This window comes from Mustela nigripes, chromosome 17 (genome assembly GCF_022355385.1).
Source record: "Mustela nigripes isolate SB6536 chromosome 17, MUSNIG.SB6536, whole genome shotgun sequence".
Classification (NCBI taxonomy): Eukaryota; Metazoa; Chordata; class Mammalia; order Carnivora; family Mustelidae; genus Mustela; species Mustela nigripes.
In genome coordinates, this window is record NC_081573.1 from 42,225,624 (window position 1) to 42,247,779 (window position 22,156).

The 22,156-nt window shown below is 51.5% G+C and overlaps 4 protein-coding genes across 10 annotated transcripts in view; 1 reads left to right on the plus strand and 3 right to left on the minus strand.

Annotated features, from left to right (window-relative positions):
* Positions 1-6,079, minus strand: LOC132006082 (dipeptidase 2-like). Of its 3 annotated transcripts, none has more exons than XM_059383750.1 (11): positions 5,923-6,079; positions 4,750-5,035; positions 4,290-4,416; positions 3,878-3,980; positions 3,652-3,793; positions 3,294-3,363; positions 2,999-3,175; positions 2,593-2,677; positions 1,890-1,965; positions 457-592; positions 1-360 (listed from the first exon to the last, which is right to left on the minus strand). In XM_059383750.1, the coding sequence occupies exons 2-11, from the start codon at positions 4,989-4,991 to the stop codon at positions 103-105; spliced, it is 1,416 nt and encodes a 471-aa protein (XP_059239733.1). In that variant the 5' UTR covers positions 4,992-5,035; positions 5,923-6,079; the 3' UTR covers positions 1-102. The 3 variants fall into 3 exon arrangements, with proteins under 3 accessions (XP_059239733.1, XP_059239731.1, XP_059239732.1); XM_059383748.1 differs by having other exon boundaries at positions 3,878-4,007; XM_059383749.1 differs by having other exon boundaries at positions 3,878-4,007; positions 4,750-5,105.
* Positions 6,080-13,247: 7,168 nt separating this feature from the next.
* Positions 13,248-15,455, minus strand: DPEP2NB (DPEP2 neighbor). Its single transcript, XM_059383615.1, has 2 exons — positions 15,322-15,455; positions 13,248-14,192 (listed from the first exon to the last, which is right to left on the minus strand). Exons 1-2 carry the CDS (start codon positions 15,386-15,388, stop codon positions 13,888-13,890), a joined length of 372 nt encoding a protein of 123 aa, XP_059239598.1. The 5' UTR covers positions 15,389-15,455; the 3' UTR covers positions 13,248-13,887.
* A 3,123-nt stretch (positions 15,456-18,578) lies between these two features.
* DDX28 (DEAD-box helicase 28) lies at positions 18,579-20,511 on the minus strand. The gene has a single exon (XM_059383606.1). The coding sequence runs from the start codon at positions 20,423-20,425 to the stop codon at positions 18,806-18,808; it is 1,620 nt and encodes a 539-aa protein (XP_059239589.1). The 5' UTR covers positions 20,426-20,511; the 3' UTR covers positions 18,579-18,805.
* The window catches only part of DUS2 (dihydrouridine synthase 2), a 49,665-nt gene continuing 47,992 nt past the window's right edge, over positions 20,484-22,156 (plus strand). For 2 of the 5 annotated variants that reach the window (XM_059383608.1, XM_059383609.1), the window contains exon 1: positions 20,484-20,572. The gene's annotated coding sequence lies outside the window, so the exon portion shown is untranslated. The remainder of the gene's footprint in view (positions 20,573-22,156) is intronic. The other 3 variants (XM_059383607.1, XM_059383612.1, XM_059383610.1) reach the window with 2 other exon arrangements.

The window sequence follows — 22,156 nt, forward strand, 5'->3', positions numbered from 1 at the left end:
TGTAAAACATTTATTTTCAGGAAATGTTTGTGCCTGCATGATGGCGGGAACATTGTGCAGTGTCTGTAGCTGCCGTAGTAACATCTGGTAGGATTAACTGGGTCACCAGAACCACAGAATGAGGACTAAACAGGCAGCAGTAACTGTGAGGCCTGGAGCCATTCTGGGGGGAGATCTTGACAATGATTGTCTAGGTGACCACTTAGGTGTCCAATGCTCTGAAGGCTCAGTTAGTTTCTGGTCTGGAGCCAGGTACCGTGTCTGGTGCCGACGTGAGAGAACAGAGTGGCAAGAGCTGCCCAGCTGCTCATCCGGGATCTCATCCTCCATCGGGCTTTGCCCCTTGCTTGCCTCCCGTACCTGGAGGTAGGAGTCCATGGTCAGCAGCTCCCATAGCAGCTCCAACACACTTGCTCACACCCCTGTGCTACTCTTTTGCCCAGCCCAGCAGCATACCTGCTCCACCTGTCTGAAGACCCGCAGCAGATTTCCGCGAAGGACACCCTGGAGCTCTTCCTCACTCCAGCCGCGACTCAGCAACTCCTCTATCAGAACCGGGTACATGGACACGTCCTCCAGCCCCTGAGGGAACCTGAGTGGCCGCGAGCCAGCCAGCTGTGGAACCTCGGCCCTGTTCCCTGTTCATGGCTCAGAACCACAGTCCTCTGTGTCCAGGTCTACTGACCCCTAGCTTTGGTCAGATATGGGAAAGGGAGACCTGAAGAGGGTAAGTGATTCAGACCTGCTCTGCTCGTTATACTGCAGAAGGAAGCTCCTAACCACTTGAGTCGTCATAAAAACTCATTGAATTGTACTATTAAGATCTATGTTGGAGCATCTGGGTGGCTCACTCAGTTAAGCATCCCACTCTTGATCTCAGCTCAGATCTTGATCTCAGAGTCATGAGTTCAAGCCCCATTTAAAAGAAAAACAAAAAAACACAATGATCTTTGTCTTTCACTGAATACAAAATTTCCCTCCGTTTATAAAAAGAAGAGAAGCTTTTTAAGAACTGGGTTGAGGGGCACCTGGGTGGCTCAGTGGGTTAAAGCCTCTGCCCTCAGCTCAGGTCATGATCTCAGGGTCCTGGAATTGAGCCCCTCATCGGGCTCTCTGCTCAGAAGGGAGCCTGCTTCCCCCCTCTCTCTCTGCCTGCCTCTCTGCCTACTTGTGATCTCCGTCTGTCAAATAAATAAATAAAATCTTTAAAAAAAAAAAAAAAAAAAGAACTGGGTTGACCTCCTGCAGGCACAGACCCAGCTGCAGGCAGAGGAAATGCTCAGTTCACACCAGAACTTGCTAAGAGTCTGCTCAGAAGCAGTGGGTCATGGCACCCTGGATGGCTTAGTCAGAAGAGCATGTGACTCTTGATCTTGGGGTCATGGGTTGAAGCCCCACATTGCGTTGTAAAGATTACTTAAATAGGGACGCCTGGGTGGCTCAGTTGGTTAAGCAGCTGCCTTCGGCTCAGGTCATGATCCCAGCGTCCTGGGATCGAGTCCCACATCGGGCTCCTTACTCAGCAGGGAGCCTGCTTCTCCCTCTGCCTCTGCCTGCCATTCTGTCTGCCTGTGCTCGCTCTCTCCCCCCCCTCTGATAAATAAATAAAATCTTAAAAAAAAAAATCTTAAAAAAAATAAATTAAAAAAAAAAAGATTACTTAAATAAAACTTAAAAATGGCTCTGCTGGCACTAAGGGTGGGCAGATGATGACCTAGAGTGGGGCCAAGTGTTGCAAACAAGCAGTAAGGCCCAGGAAATAGACTCTGGGTGTGGGGAAAGACAAGGTGGGCCTAAAGCTGTGAGGACCACAGTGTGGTGGGCACAGTGACTATCAAGGCCCTACTGTAGCACAGCGAGCCTTAGACAAGCCATAGGGAAGCACTTACCCTCTGACCCCATCATAATCTCCGCCAATCCCAATGAACTTGGATCCAATGATTGCCCTGATGTAGTCAAAGTGATCTGGGGGATGGAGAGTCAGCAGCGTGGGGCTTCCAGGGCAGGGGTGGGATGGGGACCACACTCTACCAATTCCCCTTCTTGTAGCCTATAGGCCGCACAGGCCAGTCCCTTCATGGCCTGGCACCCAGTGTGCCAACTCGAGGCTGATGCCAGTTGACTCTAGACTGGAATTTAGATTTGGAGTAGACCTCATTTGGGCTTCTTCTGATCCAGAATCACCCTGCCTCCAGTCTCCTTGAGAACCATGGTGGCTCCTTTCCATGGGTGTGGAGAATGACGGGGGACAAAGAATACAACTGACAAAGACCACAGAGACTTACGGGGCTGCCCAGTCCCTTGGTCAGAGACAGGGGCAGGAAGCTCTGGGAGCCCCTGCAGAGGCACAGATGGTTGGCACCTGGGCTCTATGTGTGAATGCCTCCCTTATGCCCATGAGTATCATAGTTACCAACTCTGTGTCTTCAGTTCCAAATGGCACCAAGGTGTTTTATACCATTCATCATTGAGTTTTTAGGAGCTGTGCCTGCAGCCAAGAATGAGTGAGACCACTGGGGCTGTACTGAGCCTCCCCGCTGCAAGGCTTCAGGTGCAAATCAGAGCCCTTCAGAGAGCCCAGGCAGGGCTTACCTGCCACAGTGGACACGTTGGCTAATGGGTTGCATTGCAGCACCCCCACTGACAAAGTCACCATCACGATGCCACCATTCTTCTTCTGCAGGGGTGGACAAATGGACACTCAGCTTTGCCCCCGAAATACCCACCTGCCTCTAGGCTCCCATGAAGAAGGTGTTCAGCTCTGGGTTTGATGTCAAAGGAGACTTCACCTCAAGGTTTGTGTAAATGGAGGAGACTCCACTCTGGCTGGGATGGAAATGTCTTGCAGTATTTACTGCTTAGAACCCCCACACCTGAGTTCAAGAATTCAGGGGCTATGGACTGTGGGTTTGTGAGGCAGCCTAGGGTTTGGGAAAGTTGAGGGAACAGGGGCTCAGGTTCAAGGGCTCTTGGTTTGAGGGCCCGGGCAGTCTCTCACCAGAAGCTGTAGGATATCATCAGGAACATTCCTGGCATTCTTGCATACACCTCGGGCAGCCGAGTGGGAGAAGATCACAGGTGCTCGTGACACTTCCAAGGCTCTCCGAGCCACAGTGTCTGAGACATGGGACAAATCGACCATCATACCCAAGCGGTTCATTTCCAGCACCACTTTCTGCAGTGACAGGTTGGGGAAAGGGCATCAGGGGTGCACTTGCCCATGAATTTTTCTGTAGGGAACTGGTGGGGCATGCACATTCACAGGGGGCAGGGTATGGAGCTAGGATCCTCACCTCACCGAACCTGGTCAGCCCAGTGACGTTGTTGTAGAAGGAATGGATGCCCTTAGCTGAGCTCTCTGCCCTGCAGGATGACCAGGAGGCAGTCTGAATGGTGGCCCTGACTTGGCCACAAGAGCCCACTGAATCCTCTAGACCTGCATCCCCCTGCAGCAAGAGCAGGGACCCAAGCTGGGCTGTGCCTGGCACAAGGCAGTCCCTACTGGGAAGCCAGTCTTGCTCTGGGAACCCCTGCTCCCCTCCCACTCCAGGGTCAGTGCCAGATCCCAGGGGTAAAGCTTGGTCTGAGCCCCAGTGTGATCTCGGGCAGATGCCTGCATCAGTGGACGCATACCATTTACACTGTGCTCACCATGGTGTGTTGCAGGTGTGAGTGAATGTCAGGTAGCGCACACCCAGCACATAGAAGGAACGCAAGACGGAAAGGCTACTGTCCAGTGAGTGGCCACCCTCCACACCAATGAGGCAAGCCAACTTCCGGGTGTTGTTCAGAGCTGGGGACAGGTAGGTCAGAGGGATCACTTTCAGAGGCTGGGGTATTCGGACAAATACCTAACACTCTCCACCCATCTGCCTACCTTGAACTGAGGTCACAAGCTCCAACTCAGAATAGGAGGCACACATGCGGTGGATGAGGTCGATTTGCTCCAGGGTGAGGCGCAAGGCATCCCGTTCCTGTGTCTGGCAGGGGACGTAGGCTGACCAGAACTGGGGGAAGGCCATGGGTTGGTTTGGGCAGGGGTTGCTTTCAAGCTCCCTGGGCTTCTTGCCTTCACAGCCCACAGAGCAGAAGTGGTCACTTATAATGCATTGCTTGCTCTGTGGTCTGTGGATGCTCACCAAACGAATTCACTGTGACCCCTGCAGGCCCCAGCATCCATGTTGTGGTATTTTGGGAGGCCCTACTATAACTGAGTTCCCATGTGACTAACCTGTGGTCTCTGGGGTCCTCACACTCCCTCTCAGCCCTTCCGTCCGTCCCTGTGGTACCTGGGCGCCCACGAGACCATCTCTAAGCCTGTCCAGGCTGGTGTGGCCATGGCTGAAATTGCGCAGATTGACATCCTGTAGTCTGTTGCCGTAAAACTGCCTCAGAACAAGGGGCATGTCGTTGTGGCTAGAGGGAGGGCAAGGCAAGGTCCGGTTAGGGTGAAATGGGTGGGTTCCTTGGGCTTTGGGATCAAGCAAGACCTGGGCCAAGGTTGGTGCAGGGAATGACCCCTCCAGACCACACTGTCACCAGACTATACTAGAACCCCTTGAGGACTACGCTGGGGGTTCCCACCAGGGACCGAATGAAAGAGGAAGGGAAAGGCACCCAAGGATGATGGGAGAGTGCGTCCAGGGGTGGTGTGAGGGAGTTTCCTCACTAGCCCTGCATGCTGAGAATTCCTTCCCCGCTTTGGGGTGGGCTCAGTTTCCACCCGCCCTCACGCCCGCACCTACGCACCCATCCACGAGAGGGAAGTCCCGCATCAGGGCTCGCGCGCGCTCCCGCAGACTTGGGGCGCTGGAAGCCCCCAGCGTGGCGGAGGAGCTGGGAGTGGCTGGCGGGGTCGGGGAGCTGGAGGTTCCCGGTGTGTTCTGGGCACTGGTTATAGGCCGCGGCGGCAGCAGCAGCACTAGGAGCAGGAGACATAGCGGAGGTCGCCGGCGGATCGCGGGGGTACCCTCGAGGCCCAGGGGCTGCATGCTGCTCAGGGCGGCACAGAGAGGCGGGGGCCAGTGTCGAGAGCCTGAGGGGTGGCGAAGGACAGAGAGTGGCGATAGAGTCCGTAACGTCGACTCGGACCACCGCAGCGCGGTCTGGCAAGGGGAGAACAGACTCGTAGGATCTCGGACCCGGGCGCGCAGAGCGTGCGCTCCGCCCGCCCCCAGCCAACCCGACACCACCCTCTGCGCGACTCCTCTCCTCTCTTCCTTCTCTCCTCGTCTCCAGTGCTCCGAGGGACTAACCCAGGTTGCGCTGCTACTATCTCTAACCTTGCTCTCCAGGAGAGAAGGCTTGGGGTGCTCCTCCCAGAGAGCAGCCTCTCTCAACCACATCTGGTCCCCAATCTGCCTGCACCAGCCACCCTGAGGGCTACATGCAAATGTCTGTGGCCACAGTACTCTGAGCTTTCTCGGATTCCTGCTGCTGAGCCACAGTGAGGGTGGGGTTGGGAGGAGACAGTTTCTGGAAATGAGGGGTTAACCTTGAGGACTTTGCATTCAGGAAGAGGCCCTCTGCCCCTGACCTCTCTCTCCCCTACATTACTTCCTTGCCTACTTGTCCATCCCCTGGGGGACTCAAGCCTGAACTGGGAACTCTCAGGGGCGCCCCTCCCCCTGTTTTCCCCAGTCAGTCTCAGGCAAGAGCTCCCTCCTCAGGAGATGCTACACCTCTGAATGAAGAGATTTCTGGGATGTGAACTGAGCAACCTTGGCGGGGGTGGGGGGTGGTGGTGGGGGGTGGGGTGGTGGTGGTGTCGGGGTGGCCTACTGAACAGAGTAGGAACTCAGCAAGCTCTTTGAGTGGGAGGAAATAAAGTCATTTGTAGGGCAGCAGAGCACCCCTCCCCCCCATCCCAGCAACATTCCTCCCAGAGCTTCAGGCTGGGCTGTTGGTCAGGGTCCCACCTACCTCAGTGTGGAAGCCTGGTCTTCACTGAAGTCAGATATATGGCTCCTAAGGAAAGGCCTGGCATCTGGGTTCTGAGGCTACATTCGTCTTATCTTTTTGCTCCTGTGGCTCTAGCTCTTCCAGAAAACTCTAGGCTGAGTTGCGTTCTTCCTCTGTAGGCCCCACCCTCATTCCCAGCCTCAGGCCTTCACCCTAGTTGCCTTCTCCAGGAACCACCCCCTACACACACACACACACACACACACACACACCCATCCCACATATAAACAGTGGAATTCATCCTCTCCCAGAAGCTCCACCACGGAGAGGCCTCAAGGTCTCTGCCGAAACTCCTTCTTCCCCAGTCTCTCAAGGTTCCACTGTGAACCTTGGCACCTTCTGGAGCTGTTTCACCTTTGGAACCTTTTCCAGGTGGCAGTAGTGACCTGTGCGGGGGTAGTGACCTAAATTTGGAGACCTTAGAAACAACCCTAGAAAGGAAGTGAGGAAAACTCTGCCAGCTTGGGTCTATCTGAGTGATTGTGCAGATGATGGTGCCTGGTGTAGTCAGGCAGGGGTGAAGGGCAAACCGGTGGCACTGTGCTGGGGTTGGGTCTGCTGACTGCTGCAGCTGGAGGGTTCTCTGGGAAGCCCCACGGCAGAGTGTCCCCTGGGGTATGTCCTTGCCCTGGGTAGCTGGCGAGCTCAAGCTCAGACCTGGCTCCCTCCTTTCTCCCTCTATGGCTGGCCAGCCACCCCACGCTCACTCATGAAGCCAGTGAGTGTGGAAAGGGAGGAGAAACTCTTGGACCAGCTGGTCTCCAAGACAAAAATGTTAGTTTGAGGAATAAACAATTTGTCTGTTCTGCTCTTAATTGGCCCCCAGGAAGTGGGAGTATAAACAATGGGGAGAGGTAGGGAGGAAATCCAGAATAAATAGCAGCTGCTGACAGAGAAATAAGAAGGGAGAATTTAATTTTTGAGGGTAGCTTTTCTCCAGGGATCATATGCCTTACACCCCAAGACTTGAAGGAAACTGTTGCCCAGCAGAGACAGGCAGTGCTGAACCTGAGAAAGTGGGCACCATCTCTGTAGACCACCAGCCAGGGGGAATAATTTTCAGTAATGTTCCACTTCGGTCCTTAAGCTAATTAACACCGCTAGTCATGGCCTTGCGGTGACTAGCATGCAAAGTCAATCACAGAAACACAGACATACCCAGACCCTTATATGGTTAGGGACATGTGAATGCTCATACTCAAGGAGCAAGGGGGTTTTAGCCGGGTGGCCTGTTCTTTTTACCTCGCCCGAGGCCATCTCTTTACCCTGTCCTGTGCAGCGGGACATAAACACATACTAATGAAGACTTGTCCCCTTCCTTTCTCCCTCCCCTGCCTCCCTCCCTCCCTCTCTCTGTCCCGCCCTCCCTTTATTCCTCTCTCTCTCTCTCTCTCTCTCTCTCGCGCGCGCGCGCGCGCGCTCGCTCGCTCACTCGCTCGCTTGCTCGCTTGCCTTTTAGAAGACTCCAGCATCTGTGGACAGACCTGGACAATTTTGGGGGAGGGACTATAAGAAGTTATCCAGGTTCTGGCAGTATACACGAGAGGAAACAAGGAGGGAAGCCCAGGGCCTGCCTCCAGAGCTGACCTGAATGTCATCGGTGACGCCTCCTACCCTCTGCCCACTTCTCCCCTTTAACAGCATCTCCAAATCATTCTGTTCAACCTCCAAACATCTCCCAGGGGTACTTTCTCCATTCCCACTACCTCTTCCCCAGCTCCAGTCACTTTCATCTCTCACCTCCTCCTGGTCTCCCCACTTTTAGTCCATTCCCCAACTGAGCAGCCAGACCTATCTCTCTTTGAGAAAAATCTGTCATCTTCTTACCTAAAGTTCTTTCGTGGCTTTGCATTGCTCTTTTTTTTTTCTTAAAGATTTTATTTATTTATTTGACAGAGGGAGATCACAAGTAGGCAGAAAGAGAGAAGGAAGCACGCTCCCTGCTGAGTAGAGAGCGCGATGGGGAGCTCAATACCAGGACCCTGAGATCACGACCTGAGCTGAAGGCAGAGGCTTAACCCACTGAGCCACCCAGGCGCCCCTTCCCATTGCTCTTAGGATACAGGTTTTCCACTAGTTGAAGTCAGAACTTTTGTAAGTCAGAATGGAGTAAAACCATGAGTACCCCAGCTTTCAGAAAGTTTGCGTCATGCCACCTTGCTTTTATGAAAGACCTACGTTAGCACCTGTCTTTACTAACCAAAAGAAATCTCTGGGCTCTCTGCTCAGCAGGGAGCCTGCTTCCCTTCCTCTCTCTCTGCCACACTTTCTGCCTACTTGTGATCTCTGTCTGTCAAATAAATAAATAAAATCCTTAAAAAAAAAAAAAAAGAAATCTGGAGAGGATTTCTGCTTTTAGGAAGAAAGCCATTACCATACTCACATAGGTCTGTCTACCAGATTCCTTTCTTTGGCTTGTCTCTCCAGTCTCAGCAAATGGCATAAACCCTCTTGCCCTCTTGCTTTGCTGCCTATAGCCAGAGCTTTGTTACGTGTTGTTCCCTTAGCCTCCCACTGGTGGGGCTGCTGAGGCAGGGCCAGTGCAGGAAATCTTGACACCAGGGAGGGGTGCGTAAGCGCCTTCTCTTCAAATTCCTCACCAGTGTAGTGTTGACATAAATCAAGGCCTGCCAAGGACGCAGTGATAGAAACAGGCTTCTCCTGGGACCAAGCTTACTTTTGTGGCAGAGCTGACCCAAGGCCACTGCTCTCTAGTGTATCACAAGAATATGCAGGGAAGAAAACTGTCAGAGTGACAGGCCCCCTCACACACTCAGAGTGCGGGAGTGGGGGGCAGAGCCAGGGGCTTCCTCAGTCTCCAGCACTGCCCAGGTGATGTTCATCCTCGTTCAGGGCTCCTTGCTGCCCCTCCTTTCTGGCTGTCACTCTGGTTCAGCTGCCACGAGGATGGACAGAGCCAATTTCCCAAGATGCAACAGTCTCTGTGGCCAGAAGACAGCCTGGCTGCCAGGGACACGCATCCTCCAATCACAAAGCTGAGGCTACCCTTCTGGAAGTGGCCAACAGGTAGCTTATTTTCCTTTTTCAAAAGGCAGCCACTGTCCACCTTGCTGGGAGAAGTGCCGTAAGCACCAGTGCGTCTCTGTCTCCTGTTCCATCCGGCCTCCTTTCTAATCCCCACCTTTGTCTTCCACATCCTTGCCAGCCTTCCTGTCCATCTTGGGTCTCCTGTAGCCAGACTCTGCCTGATCTCAGGCAGTATGGAGGATCCAGTACGCAGGGCCCCCAGAGCAAATCACAGTAGTGTTCTGCAGGCTTGAAGTGTCTGACGGGGCTGCTTCCCAGGACTAGATATTTCCGTCATTTAAGTGTAAAGCTCACAGGGCTTGGGACTCTGGCCCTGAGGTTGGTTTGCCTGCAGTCCCATGTTCTGGAGGTAGTGCCATCAGCTGGGGGAGGCTGGAGAGGCGGGGCCTACAGGAGTTCCACTAAGAAAGGTCCTACAGGGAAGTCCCTGGGATTCAATGACACCTTCTGAACTGTGTCATTTGGTCTCCTAGAGAGGGGAGCATATCATGGAGAACTCGGACAGATCCAAACCCTCTTTGGTAATGTAATTTCTTTAAAAATGGAAACGTGGATGAGCCTCTCCTATTGCTTGGGTTCACGCTTGCTGGAACCTTTCCCCCCTCCTCCTCCTCCTTGCCTGAGTCCGTATCCTTTTCACCGCCGTCTGCAGGGGCTGGCCCTGCTGAAGCTGGCCAGTGAACTCAGTGAGGCCATGACCACCCTATTCGGACCCCACGCCTGAGCACAGCAAAGGCTGAACCAACATTCCTTGAAGAGTGAGTCGACTCGGAACTCAGTCAACACCTGCCTTTCCTTCTTTCATAGAGCAAGGGCACGTGACAACAGTGACAATGTTGTCAGAGCAGCCAAAGCTACTGTGTGTTCCAGGCTGTGCTACCAGGCCCATGTGCTGTAGTCCATTCCATCTTTTTTTTTTTTTTTTGAAGATTTTATTTATTTATTTTGACAGACAGAGATCACAGGTAGGCAGAGAGGCAGGCAGAGGGAGAGAGGGGGAAGCAGGCTCCTGGCTGAGCAGAGAGCCCGATTTGGGGCTCAGATCAAGGACCCTGAGATCATCACCTGAGCCGATGGCAGAGGCTCAACCCACTGAGCCACCCAGGTGCCCCTAGTCCAATCCATTTTAACAACAGCCCACAAGGTAGGTTTTTTTGGTTGTTGTTTGTTTTCAAAGATTTTTATTTATTTGACAGAGAGACCGTGAGAGAGGGAACACAAGCAGGGGGAGTGGGAGAGGACAAAGGAGGCTTCCTGCTGAGCAGAGAGCCCAGTGCAGGGCTCGATCCCAGGACCTGGGGTCATGACCTGAGCCGAAGGCAGATGCTTAACTACTGAGCCACCCAGGCGCCTGCACAAGGTAGGTTTTTAACCAGTCTCATTTTCTAGGTGAGAAAATTGAGGTTCAGCTCAATGAAGCCGGCTGATGGAGCTGGGATCCGGAACCAGAATTCCCTTACTCTTAGATTTTTTTCGGTTTTGAGCTCTCTGATTCAGTTCTCCATCTCGGACCACTCTGGGTCCAAGGCAGTTACCCCAACAAACGGATGCCCTTTCTTGACCTCTGTGCCCCTCTGTCTGGAGACCTCCTTGAATCCACATCCAGAACACTGGGTAGGGGAATTCATATTTTGGGGGGCAACTTGTGAGGACAGTGGAACTGAGTTTGTGGTGGAGGAATGTACTTAGCTTCCTGATGTCCAGGGCTCTCTGGGACCCCAGGCCAGAGCTACTCGGGAGTTTTTTTGTTTTGTTTTGTTTTTTAATCTCTTTGGGCATCCTCTCTGTGGGTACTCCAGGCCCTGAGGGGGAGAACTTTGGAGAATGACTACCAGCCATTTGGTAAGGTCTGTCCGGTCTGCTTCTGCACGTGCCACTCATCTCCTGTTCCCTACTGCCAGGCTCACCAAAGTTGGACTGGACTGGCCTTGTCTTCAGTGCGGCTTCATGGGACATAAGACAGCCATCTGGGGAAGCCAGCAGTGGCAGAGAGAGTGGGCTCCTGGCCCGAGGATGGAACCCGCCTTGAACATGGCTGAAGGGGAGGAAAGGTAGGGGGGCTAGCAGCTACACGTGTTCTCATGGCCAAGTCCAACTGAGGTTCCATGGACTTAACTTCCAGCTGTTGCCTCTCTCACCAGGAGAGGGTTCAAGTCCTTCCCATCATCTCTTTGTCTAGATATTCCCTACTGATCATGTGCTGGAGCTGGCCCTGTGCTGGGGAATGCCATGAAGGGGCTGGACAAGTTTCCAGTTATCTACCACATCTTCTAACAGAGGCATCTGGGAGAATGGGCTGTGTGAACACCAGGTGCTGGGAACTAGCTCTGACCAAACATTTATGATGTGGCATATATGATTTTTTTTCAGTTAGCCTCAAGTTCAGACTTGCGGTCCCTTTGCTCGACCTAGCCTGCTTATCTCTGAGGCCTATCAGATTGGCAACAACAGGCTGTACATGGCACACCCTGCCTCAGAGCCCCCCTGTGTCTTGGAATTTGCTGACTGCATCCAAGTTGTCATTTCACAGGTCCCTCTGTCACTTGTATTTCCTATAAAATCAGAGTTATGGGAAAAATTTAAAACCACAGGTTTCCACATCCCACCCTAAAAATGTGTTCAGTAGGACTGGTATATGTACTGGGGATCTCTAGTTTTCCTGAGAGCCCAGGTTAAGTCTGTTGCCTCGTGTTTGGGAATTGCCAACCTACCCGACTCCTCCAGGATCGCAGATCTTCCTAGGTCACACCAAGTATCAGAAAGCAGCCTGAGGGTCTAATCTCCAGCAGTGGGTAGTGGGAGTGTCTGCAGGAAGAGGCATTCGCTGTCTTTTGGGGGTTAATGAGATTTATAGTGGGAACTCCCCAGGGCTTGTGCCTCTTTCCTCTAATATAGGTTAGGGAAACTTCTTATCAGGACCTTTCCCAGCCTTGAAGGTCTGGAAGAGGAACAACACTCTTGCTGGTATGGCCCTCGAGGGTGAGTGTGCTGTTCGCAAGGTGAGGGGCTTCACCTGGGCCTGAGGGCTACAAGCTGCTGACGGTGCCCACTTTGGATCTGGGATGCTAAGGCAGGTAGACCTGGCACACAGGCCTGTACACACCCTGTCTTATTCCTTCTCTGCTGATCTTCCCCCACCCCCACTCCCTAGGACCAACAGTCCCCTTAACTGCTGAGAGAGACATTCCGCTGGTAACAGCCAGCTCCCCACTGCCATGGCACACAGTAGTCGGAATGAAATTTTTAGCATCTATATCTGAGCATTTCACTACCCTGCTCAACTTCTTCCCGTGACTTCCCATCACACTTAAGATCCACATTCCTCACCGTGGCTGATGAGGCCTGCTGTGGGCTGGCCCATGCCTGCTTCTCCAACCACATCTTTTATTCTTGTCTTTTCCCTCTGGCCACACTGGCCTTTCAGTTGGTCCTAGAACAGGCCAGCCTCACTTCTGCCTCAGGATCTTTACACTTGCCATTTCCTCCTCCAGTTCTTCACATCTTCACTGAGCTGTCCCCTCCTCAAAGAAGCCTCCCCTGACTACCTTGTGGAACCTAGCATGCCCCTCATCACTCTACCCTTTTATCCCATTTTACTTTTATTGCACTTACATTTGAAATTATATCCTTTGTGTCTTCCTTTAGTTTGTGGATGCCTTGAGGAGAGGGGCTTCTGTCATCTTTTTCACTAATACAGCCCGAGCAACTAGTAGGTGCTCAATAAATATTTATGGAGTAAATGGATGGATGGGTGGATTGACAAAGTCTCCTCAGACCTGCCTCTTATCTTCTCACACACACACTCACACGCACGCACACACACATGCATGCACGCACACGTGCACATGGAAAGGGAAGTTCTCATCTGGCCAGTGTGGCCAGAGGGAAAAGACAAGAATAAAAGATGTGGTTGGAGAAGCAGGCATGGGCCAGCCCACAGCAGGCCTCATCAGCCACGGTGAGGAATGTGGATCTTAAGTGTGATGGGAAGTCACAGGAAGAAGTTGAGCAGGGTAGTGAAATGCTCATCTCTTGATTTCTTAAAGAACCCGTCCGGGTCCTGCCCTATCTGCACAGGTGTAGAGAGCCGCACCATTAGAAGCTGCACTTGGGTCCTTTTTGGAAGCAGAAGGTCTGACTACAGGTTCCGCATGTGGGCATGTACTTCCAGGGAAGAGAGGGGTTTGGGGCCTGGCCTTGGACAAGCTGGATTTCAAGTCAAATATGTTAGACAAAATCGTTTTATTGAACAGTCAGAAATCCCCCTGGGGCCAGAAAGGGCTGGAAATGAAGGAGCACATAAGCCTCAGTGGTGGTGACACCCAACTCTCTCCATTTTCTTCCTGCGCTGGGGAGTGGGTCTTCCTGGGTCTCTTTATTCTGCTTCCTGGAACTCCAGACACGGGGCTCCCTGGGTAGACACAGATTGCTTTTTTCAGTTTCAAAAAGCCCGGCTCCTCTTGGTTTGTGTTGATGGCTGCTGGCAATGACTCAGGACAGGAGTCCATCTGATAGATGGGCCCCTGCTGATACCAGTCTGAACCCTCTCTCTGCTCTGGGATCCTTGTTGGCTCAAAAAATACAGACTTTTCTTTCTTCTTCCCAAGAAGGGACTCTGAAGTATTGAGCAGAGAAACAGAAGGTTTTCTTCCAGGCCAGTTTCAGCCCTGGGATGTTCAGAGCAGCCTCTCATTTCAAGCCTCAGTTCTTAAGACTCCTTGTCTATAGCCAGTTAGTATGGAAGGAGGCTCCTGGCCGACGAAAGCTCAGACAGAATGGCTCAGGTTCTAATCTCCAATGATGGGCAGTGGGGTTCACTGCAGGAAGAGGCATTAGCTGTCTTGGGTGGTTAAACATTTTCCCTCCCTGGAGAGTAGCTCAGCCAGCAAGCTTCTGTGGGGTCATCCTCCGGCCACCATGCTGCAATCGCCGAATTTTGGGGCTGGAGCAACCTAGGTCTTTATCCGACTCTGTCAGAGCTCGACGTCTCTTGGGAGCCCGGCTGGGAATTGGTTTCTCTGCTTCCACCTTTGCTGGGGTGGCCACAGGAGCATCCCCATAGGTCCGGTAGCCACCAACCAGGCAGTATGTCTCCCCATGCCAGCCCACTTGGGTTTCTCCACAACCTCGGTAGAGGACATGGTAGTGACCAGGTGTAGGAGGAGAAGTGGGAGCCACAGCTGCTGGAAGGAAAAATCAGATCTCATCAGCCTTTTCTGCTACATACAGTGACCTGCCAGGACCTCCCCTCTCATGTCTCTCCCAGTTTCTGGCTGAAGCCCTTTAATCTGCTCTGTATCCAAAACACAGCCTTGGCCTATCACCTCTGTGAGTTCCCTAGAGAAGGAATATGGCTGCAGAAGTGATTCTTTGGAGCTTAGGGCAGCAGCAGGAGACCAGGAAATCTGTTCCCCGTTCTCAGAGGAAACTGTAGAACCTGAAAACAGTTGTCACCAGGATCCTTTCCATCCCTCCCTTCCACAGCAGAAAAAGCATTTCTTAAGGTCTGTCACTTCTGAGGCTTTAATGGAAAAACCTTTGAGGTATTGGAAAAATAATATAAATGGGCTAAAACCCCACCCACCTTGGCAACTCCTCTTGGGTCCCATTTCGTTGCCTTTTCCAACCACACTGACCTCTAGCCCTCTGATACTTTTACCTAGATTAGGAAAAGGCCAAATGTGCAGGCCGAGTGACCAGGAGCTTCAGAACCAGATTTTAGATAGGAAGTCTAGGCTCACGTCAACCTAACCTCCTAGGACACTATTTCGTCAGCTCTCTTGTCTTGTATCACTCATCTCTCTCCTTGACTCTTCTGTTCTTCCCACCAATATGACACCACCTTTCCCCAGTACTCAGCCACTCAGTCTGGGGTGTGTCTCAGGGAACCCTTGTGCACGTCTATGCAACAGCACGGCGAAGCTGCCTGGCTTTGAAGCGGAGATTCACGAGGAGGCCTCAACCGTTCTTCCTCAACCTGCCCCATTTATCACTTGCGGACAAAAATTCACTTGACTTTTGCTAAGAGGCCAGCCGGAAAGGGTCAGAATGGAAGAAGCTTGTAGCCTAAAAGGAAAGGCTGCATTTGTAAACATTAGAAGCTTTCTGAACAGTTGCCCAAGGAATGACGTTTCACTCCTCGGCAGTGAGCAGGAACACTGTAAGTCCCTCAGGGGGCCCCAGGCCATTTGTCTTACTTACAGCTAGTTAAGTTCTGAGGTGTGGTGGGCAAACCCAAAAGGAACATGTGGCAGCCAGGTGGAGTTGTGTGTATACCAGGGACTCTTGGACAGATGCCTGGCCTAAGCCTACCTGCTGTGCTGCCCTCCCAGGGGACAGAGGACAAGTTAGAATGAATATAGAAGATCCGGTCAGACATTCTCAGGCAACCAAACAGATTGGTATCCGGTAGAGAACTGGTAAGAAAGTTTCCCCGAGAGCACCACGGTCTGCGTAGTTACCCTGCCACGGAAACTGTGAGAAGGCCTGTGAGGTCATCACTACCCAGTGAGGTCACATAAGGAATCTGTGACTTGAGGGACAGGTTTCAGGCTCTCAGGGTTTTGTGGAGGAGAGCAGGGTGGAGGCAGAGAAGCACCTTGCTGGGGCCCTCACACTTCTCTCCCCAGCCAGTCCTAGTGAAGTAAACACTCCCCGTGGAGCATACCTGTGAGCTGGCATAATCCCGGGGACCGAAAAGGGCAAGGGAAACCCACATCCTGTGACTGGCTTGAGTGGCAAGGTTAACCTAAGAGACAGCTAGTTTGTACGGCACTGACCCTAAGTATTCAACAGCTGGAGAGGCAGAGATTTGTGTAGAAGGCTCTTTGGCAGTGAGTCTGAAGGATAAGTTAGATTTGGACCCAGGGAGCGGAGATGAAGACATTCCAGCTGGGAAAATAAAAGCAAAGACAAGCTCTTCTTGAACTTGTCCTGCTCCAAATGTAAATTCATAGAACCCTCACATTTTTACAACTGAGGACTCGATAAACCAAGAGGTTAAGGGGTACTATGCAAGGTTGCATAAGTAGTGGAGAAGTGCTCTGCTCTATGGTAGGGCTTCAAGTCGGACTCTGAATTTGTACCTGATATGAATGTGAGGACAAGCTCATCACATTTCAAAGTGACACTGGGAGAAAGGTTAAAGGTGCTCCAAGGCAAAATGAGGGTCCTGAACGGCTTCACAAAGTGGGAATGATGGGCCCACTTTAGTATAAAATTCAAAACAAATTCATGACAAAAAGACAATACAAAATGACAATTTAATTATTACATTCACCTCTCCCCACAAAAAGCAAATACTGTAATAACAGTCCTACCACTGACAGGAGCAAGTGTGGGCTCAGCAGAAGTGTGGGTGAAAAACATGGTCAAACTGAAGAGATGTTACAAAAGCTGATTGTGTCCTACTCAGAGGTGGAGGAAATAGACAGCTCTGCCCTTAGCCTGATCAGGCCCACAGGAAAGAACCATATTTGGGGCAGCCTTGGATATAGTGCAGCCAAGAACCTCCTAGCAATGAGAGATGAACTTCCTTAGGAGGGGACCCCCATCTTGCTGACCTTGAATATGCAAAGATGGGATGCTTGTTTCCCAGGGCAGTTGCAAAGGGGATGTGTCCTGGAGGTAGAAAATGACAGGACTACTATTTGAGAGGTTGGGCAACCCTGGTTGAGAACCACATCATCTTCTTTCTATTCCAGGGTTGCCTGAATATAATGTGGTGTGTGTTAGAGGACACAGGAAGTCAGGCCTGATTAGAGTGGACTGCCCTTGGGGAGAGCTAGGAGGAAAAGTGTGAAGGGGAGAACCGTGGAGGAGATTGTTTCTGGTAGGTGGGTCAGCAGAAGACCACTTAGATTCTCCCAAGGCTCCAGAGAGATTATTTGTCTGAAAACATCATTCTGACCTGGAAAGGTTACTGAAGGCTTATCGGGACATGACTCCATCTCTGGGGAAGGCAGAAGAGAATAGACAAATGGTTGAGTTCAGGAATCTGTAATTTTTTAAAGATTTTTTTGGACAGAGATCACAAGTAGGCAAAGAGGCAGGCGGGGGAGGGGGGAATAGGCTCCCTGCCAAGCAGAGCCCGATACAGGACTCGATCCTAGGACCCTGAGATAATGACCTTAGTGGAAGGCAGACGCTTAACCCACTGAGCCACCCAGGCACCCCTGTAATTCTCTTTTTTTAGGATTTTATTTTTAAATAATCTCCATATCCCTCATGGGGCTTGAACTCATAGTCCAGAGACTGAATCACACGCTCTACAGACTGAGCCAGCCAGGTGGCCCTGGAATCTATTTTTAACAGTACTGCCAGAGTGATCCATGGATAGAGTTACCAAATTATTTTCCAAACTGGGTTGCTTTTGAGAGTCAAAGTGAGCAATGTTGAAAGTTGGTATAAAACTCAACCCTTAGTGCAGGTAGACTAGATTCTGTCATATTTGTATGATTTTGAGTAAGTTCTTTTAACTCTCTGAGCCTCAAACTTCTTCATATGAAAAAGAGAGCTATGATTGTGCATTTAGTATAATATTCTCTCCTGGCAGATTGCCCCATGCCCATTTCTTTTCTCTGCAACCTCATTATTTTCAGTGTGCAAGTATTTTGTTTTGTGGAGTATTTGATCTCAACTGTGCATTACTTTAGGCTTATAGAATGATGCAGAAACTGGAACCTAGCAGAGGTTCCATGAAGCAGAGAATGCTATATGCTTATTTTGCCAGTTTTGTAAAAAGTTTCTCTTTTCTCTTCCCCTGCCACAAGAGATGAGAAAGAAGGTAGAGCCTGGAAATGCACACCAATACTTCTGTGTCAGTCTGTCTGTCTTCTCTTCTTCTGCCAGTACGTCCCAGAGAGAGTTCACCAAGAATGCCCAAGCTTGCCATGGGCACTGTTGAAGAAAATCTCTCTGCTAGTCACATCCCCTTTCTCTGGGATGCTTAATGGATGTTTTGGGGGGCAAGAAATAAAATCTGTTTACTAATTGAACAGCAATGGAATGGGACATCTTGGTGGCTCAGTTGGTTGGGCGTCTGCCTTTGGCTCCAGTCATGATCTCAGGGTCCTGGGATCGAGCCCCACCTCAGGCTCCCTGCTCAGTGGGGAGTCTGCTTCTCCCTCTCTGCTCGTGCTTGCTCTCTCAAATGAATAAAAACTTCAAAAAATAATAAAAATAGAGGTACCTGGGTGGCCCAGTGGGCTAAATAAAGCCTCTGCCTTCTGCTCAGGTCCATGGTCCCAGGGTCCTGGGATCGAGCCCCGAATCAGATTCTCTGCTCAGCGGGGAGCCTGCTTCCCCCGCTCTCTGCCTGCTTCTCTGCCTACTTGTGATCTTTGTCTGTCAAATAAATAAATAAATAATTCTGAAAAAGAAAAAAAGACATTCTTCTAAAAAAAATAAAAATAAAAAATAATAAAAAAACAGCAATGGAAGTGCCTCGGTCCCAGATGTGTTGTTTGGAGCGTGAATCTTCTCACAATCCAATGAATTCTACCCCAGTGGTAACTATTATTAGAAGAGCCCCATAAATACATCATTTACTGTTTGGAATTATGACATAATACAATGCCAAAAATCTACTTTATTTTTCAGAACTCATGTGAAAGACTACAAAGAACCATGCTCATTCTGCAGTGCTGGCCCATCTACCTTTGGAAGCCAGAAACAGCTCACCAGGCCTTCAGAGAGGTGACTGGCTGCCCAGTGCATCCTACTGACAACTGTGCTCACCCACCCAGGACAAAGGGAAAGATTCCTATTAATGGCATCACATTTAAGCTGGCTGCCATCAGATTTGCTGGGGCAAAGGCTCGCTCACTGAGGACCCAATTCCTGGAAGACTTCTCCTCCGGCGCGCTGCCAGCTCAATCTTCTGAACCAGGTTTACATCCCAGGGATGGGTCACAAAGCTGATGACGGTGCCAGGCACCTCGCTTCCTACACGGCCCACCCTACCAGCTCTGTGGATGTAGTCTTGCAGGGTGAGAGGGAAATCGTAATTGACAACTAGCTCTACATGGGTGCTGTCCAGGCCCCGAGAGGCTATGTCTGTGCAGAGGAGTATGTCTTGGGAGCCCTCCTGGAAGCACTGGAAGATGCCTGCCCTCATTGAGGCTGGCATTTGTCCCTGCAGCCTTAGGTGTTGGATTTTGTGGTCATCCAGAATATATCCCAGCCAATTCACAGTGCTGGAGCTATTACAAAACACCAGAACAGTTCCCGAGCGGCTAGACCTGTATGCTTTGTCATGCTGCTTGAGAATCTGCACCAACTCAGTCACCTTCTCTGCTCCCTTCAGCCTCATAAATGTCTGTCTAACATGAGGCATGATGCAGTGGAGCTTAGAGCTGGTGATGGTGGTTAGAGAGTCTGGGCTGGCAACTTTACTTAGCAGTTGGCCTACACCTTCAGGAAATGTGGCCCCCACCAGCACTAACTGAGCTTTGGGATTGAAGGGGTCTTTTAAGTCAGCAGAATCTTCTGCTATATGGCTCTTCTCCAAGATATAGTCCACTAGTTCCAGGAAGCTTTCATCCAATAGTGTGTCTGCCTCATCCAACACCAAGTAGGAGAGCTGCCTCAGGGTGATCAGTTGACCTTTCAGGGCCTTCCACAGAGCTCCTGGAGTGGCCACTAGTACATCTACTGAGGGTTGTTTGGACAGTTGCAGCCGGATCCTACTCATGCCATGGCCTCCCTCTAGCTCCCGCACGTGGAGGCCCAAGGAGACGCCCAAGGGCTGGGCCACCGCCCGCACCTGTTCGGCTAATTCTCGCGAAGGTACAAGGACCAGGCCTCGAGGAGCTGGTATCCTGTGCGAATCCAAGGTTGGCCGGCCCAAGAGCCGCTGAAGCAGAGGTAGTAGGTATCCAAGAGTCTTGCCACTGCCGGTTTCCGCAGCGCAAAGGATGTGGCGGCCGCGAAGTAGAGGGGGTATGGTGCGCGACTGCACGGTTGTAGGCCGAACGACTTCGGGAGCTGCCTCCTGTAGTGCATGCAGCACGCGGGGTTCCAGACCAAGAGCCGCGAAGCTGCCCTCAGATGCGGAGTCCCGCAGCGCTGGTACCTCATGTTGCGCTCGCTCGATAGAGAAGTAGTCCCTGCGGGAGCGCCGATTCTTCCAACCTCGCGAAGCTAGTGGCGCGCGCTCCCAACGGCCCAGCGTGAGGCGCGCCGGCTGGTTCAACTCTGGCCGCCGCGCCGAGATCAGCAGCCGGCCAGGTCGCGCCAGCACCAGCCGCGGGGAACTCCGTCCGCTTTGCCGCTGTTCCTGCCGCAGCTGTAGAGCCCGCGGGATGCGAACTACTGGCAGGGGCTCGTCCGGACCGCGGACCGCTAGGTCCCGTCGAGGTGCCGAAAGCAACCGAACCGTGAGCCGCAGCACCCGCGGCGGCCGCGCCAGAGCCATAGTGCTTTGGTGTGCGAGAGGCGCATGGCAATGACGTCACGGGCGCGCAAGGCCTCGAGGACGGTGTCTGGCACGGCTCAGCAAGGCTCTCGGAGTTGGCGAACCCTGAGGAAGGAGGGACAGTCTGCAAAGTTCAACTGCGGCGAGGTCTGTAGGTTCAAACAGGGGTTGGCGACGTCCAGACCCGGTCCAGCCTTGGGGAGACGGGCTCGATGAAGGCAGCCTCTGGGGTCCGGCGCTACGCGGCCGTGGGGGCCTGGTCTTATGGACGGGGGGCGGAGGGCTTCTGGCGATTGGGTGACCGAGCCTTGCCATACTCCTTTATCGCTCCCACCGCTTCCTTGATGGCTTGTCAGTGCAGGTCTCCTCCCGTAAATTCCGAGGGTGCGGTGGTGTTTTCCCAGATGTGGTCCCCGTGCAAGGTCTGGTGGTAAATGTTTATTGAGAGTCTGAATGTATGGTCAGGCCTGGGGGAGAAGACAAGGGCCAGGTGTCTTAGCTCTAGGTACCTCCCCCTCCTCCACCCCGCTTCCTTCTGATGGCCTGTGAAGTGGAAAGTAAGATTTTCAGGCTTTATATCAAGCAGACCTTTCTCCTTGTAATCCCCCCCCCCCCCCGCTTTTTTTCTTTCTTTTTAATTAAAAGGTTTTTTGTTTGTTTGTTTGTTTTAAGATTTTTATTTATTTATTTTACAGACCGAGATCACAAGTAGACAGAGAGGCAGGCAGAGAGAGGGGAAGGGAAGCAGGCTCTGTGCTTAGCAGAGAACCGGATACGGGGCTTGATCCCAGGATCCTGGGATCATGACCTGAGTCGAAGGCAGAGGCTTTAACCCTCTGAGCCACCCAGGCGCCCCTTTTCCTCCCTTTTCAGCTGAGATTCACTCTCCATTCTTTTGCCTCCCCTGCCAACTTTTCATCCTGAAGCTACCATTCTTGTAGTACACTCACCTCCACTGGCTTCTCAGATACCTAAATTGTTTAAATAGTGGTGAGAAAGGCCCTTCTAATCTACTGAGTGATCAGATATGTGAGGTTTGCCTCACATAGCCCTGGTCAGACAGAATATTTTACTTGAATTCAGATGTTCAGGTTGCCAAAAAACGCGTTATCTTTTTCTGATTGACTGACTTCTCTTAGCATTATACCCTCTAAATCCATCCATGTTGTTGGAAATGGCAAGATTTCATTCTTTTTTTAATAGTTAATATTCCAGGGGCGCCTGGGTGGCTCAGTGGTTTGGGCTGCTGCCTTCGGCTCGGGTCATGATCTCAGGGTCCTGGGATCGAGCCCCGCATCGGGCTCCCTGCTCCGCAGGAAGCCTGCTTCCCTCTCTCTCTCTCTCTCTGACTGCCTCTCTGCCTACTTGTGATCTCTGTCTGTCAAATAAATAAATAAAATCTTTAAAAAAAATAGTTAATATTCCAGTGTGTGTGCATATACCACCTCTCCTTTATCCATTTATCTATCAAGGGACACTTGGGTTCCCTCTATAATTTAACTGTTGTAAACAATGCTGCAATAAACATAGGGATGCATATTTCTTTTTTACTTCATGTTTTCATATTCTTTGCATGAATACCTAGTACTGGAATTGCTGGATCATATGGCAATTCTGTTTTTAATTTTTTTGGAAACTTTCATACTGTTTCCACAGTGGCTGCTCCAGTTTTAATTTCCACCAACAGTGCAGGAGGGTTCTTTTTTCCTCCACATCCTCACCAATGCATGT

Bases quoted from the DNA above. Each gene is read 5' to 3' on its own strand.
- LOC132006082 (XM_059383748.1), bottom strand. From the start codon at position 4,991: ATGCAGCCCCTGGGCCTCGAGGGTACCCCCGCGATCCGCCGGCGACCT. The intron at 3,364-3,651 runs GTGAGCACAGTG...GTCATCCTGCAG, and splicing joins CACACCTGCAACACACCATG to GGCAGAGAGCTCAGCTAAGG. The intron at 361-456 runs GTATGCTGCTGG...TCCTACCTCCAG, and splicing joins TCTTCAGACAGGTGGAGCAG to GTACGGGAGGCAAGCAAGGG.
- DPEP2NB (XM_059383615.1), bottom strand. From the start codon at position 15,388: ATGTCTGACCGGATCTTCTATATTCATTCTAACTTGTCCTCTGTCCCC. The intron at 14,193-15,321 runs GTAGGCTTAGGC...TTTTCCTTCCAG, and splicing joins CTGGGAGGGCAGCACAGCAG to CAGCTGTGGCTCCCACTTCT.
- DDX28 (XM_059383606.1), bottom strand. From the start codon at position 20,425: ATGGCTCTGGCGCGGCCGCCGCGGGTGCTGCGGCTCACGGTTCGGTTG.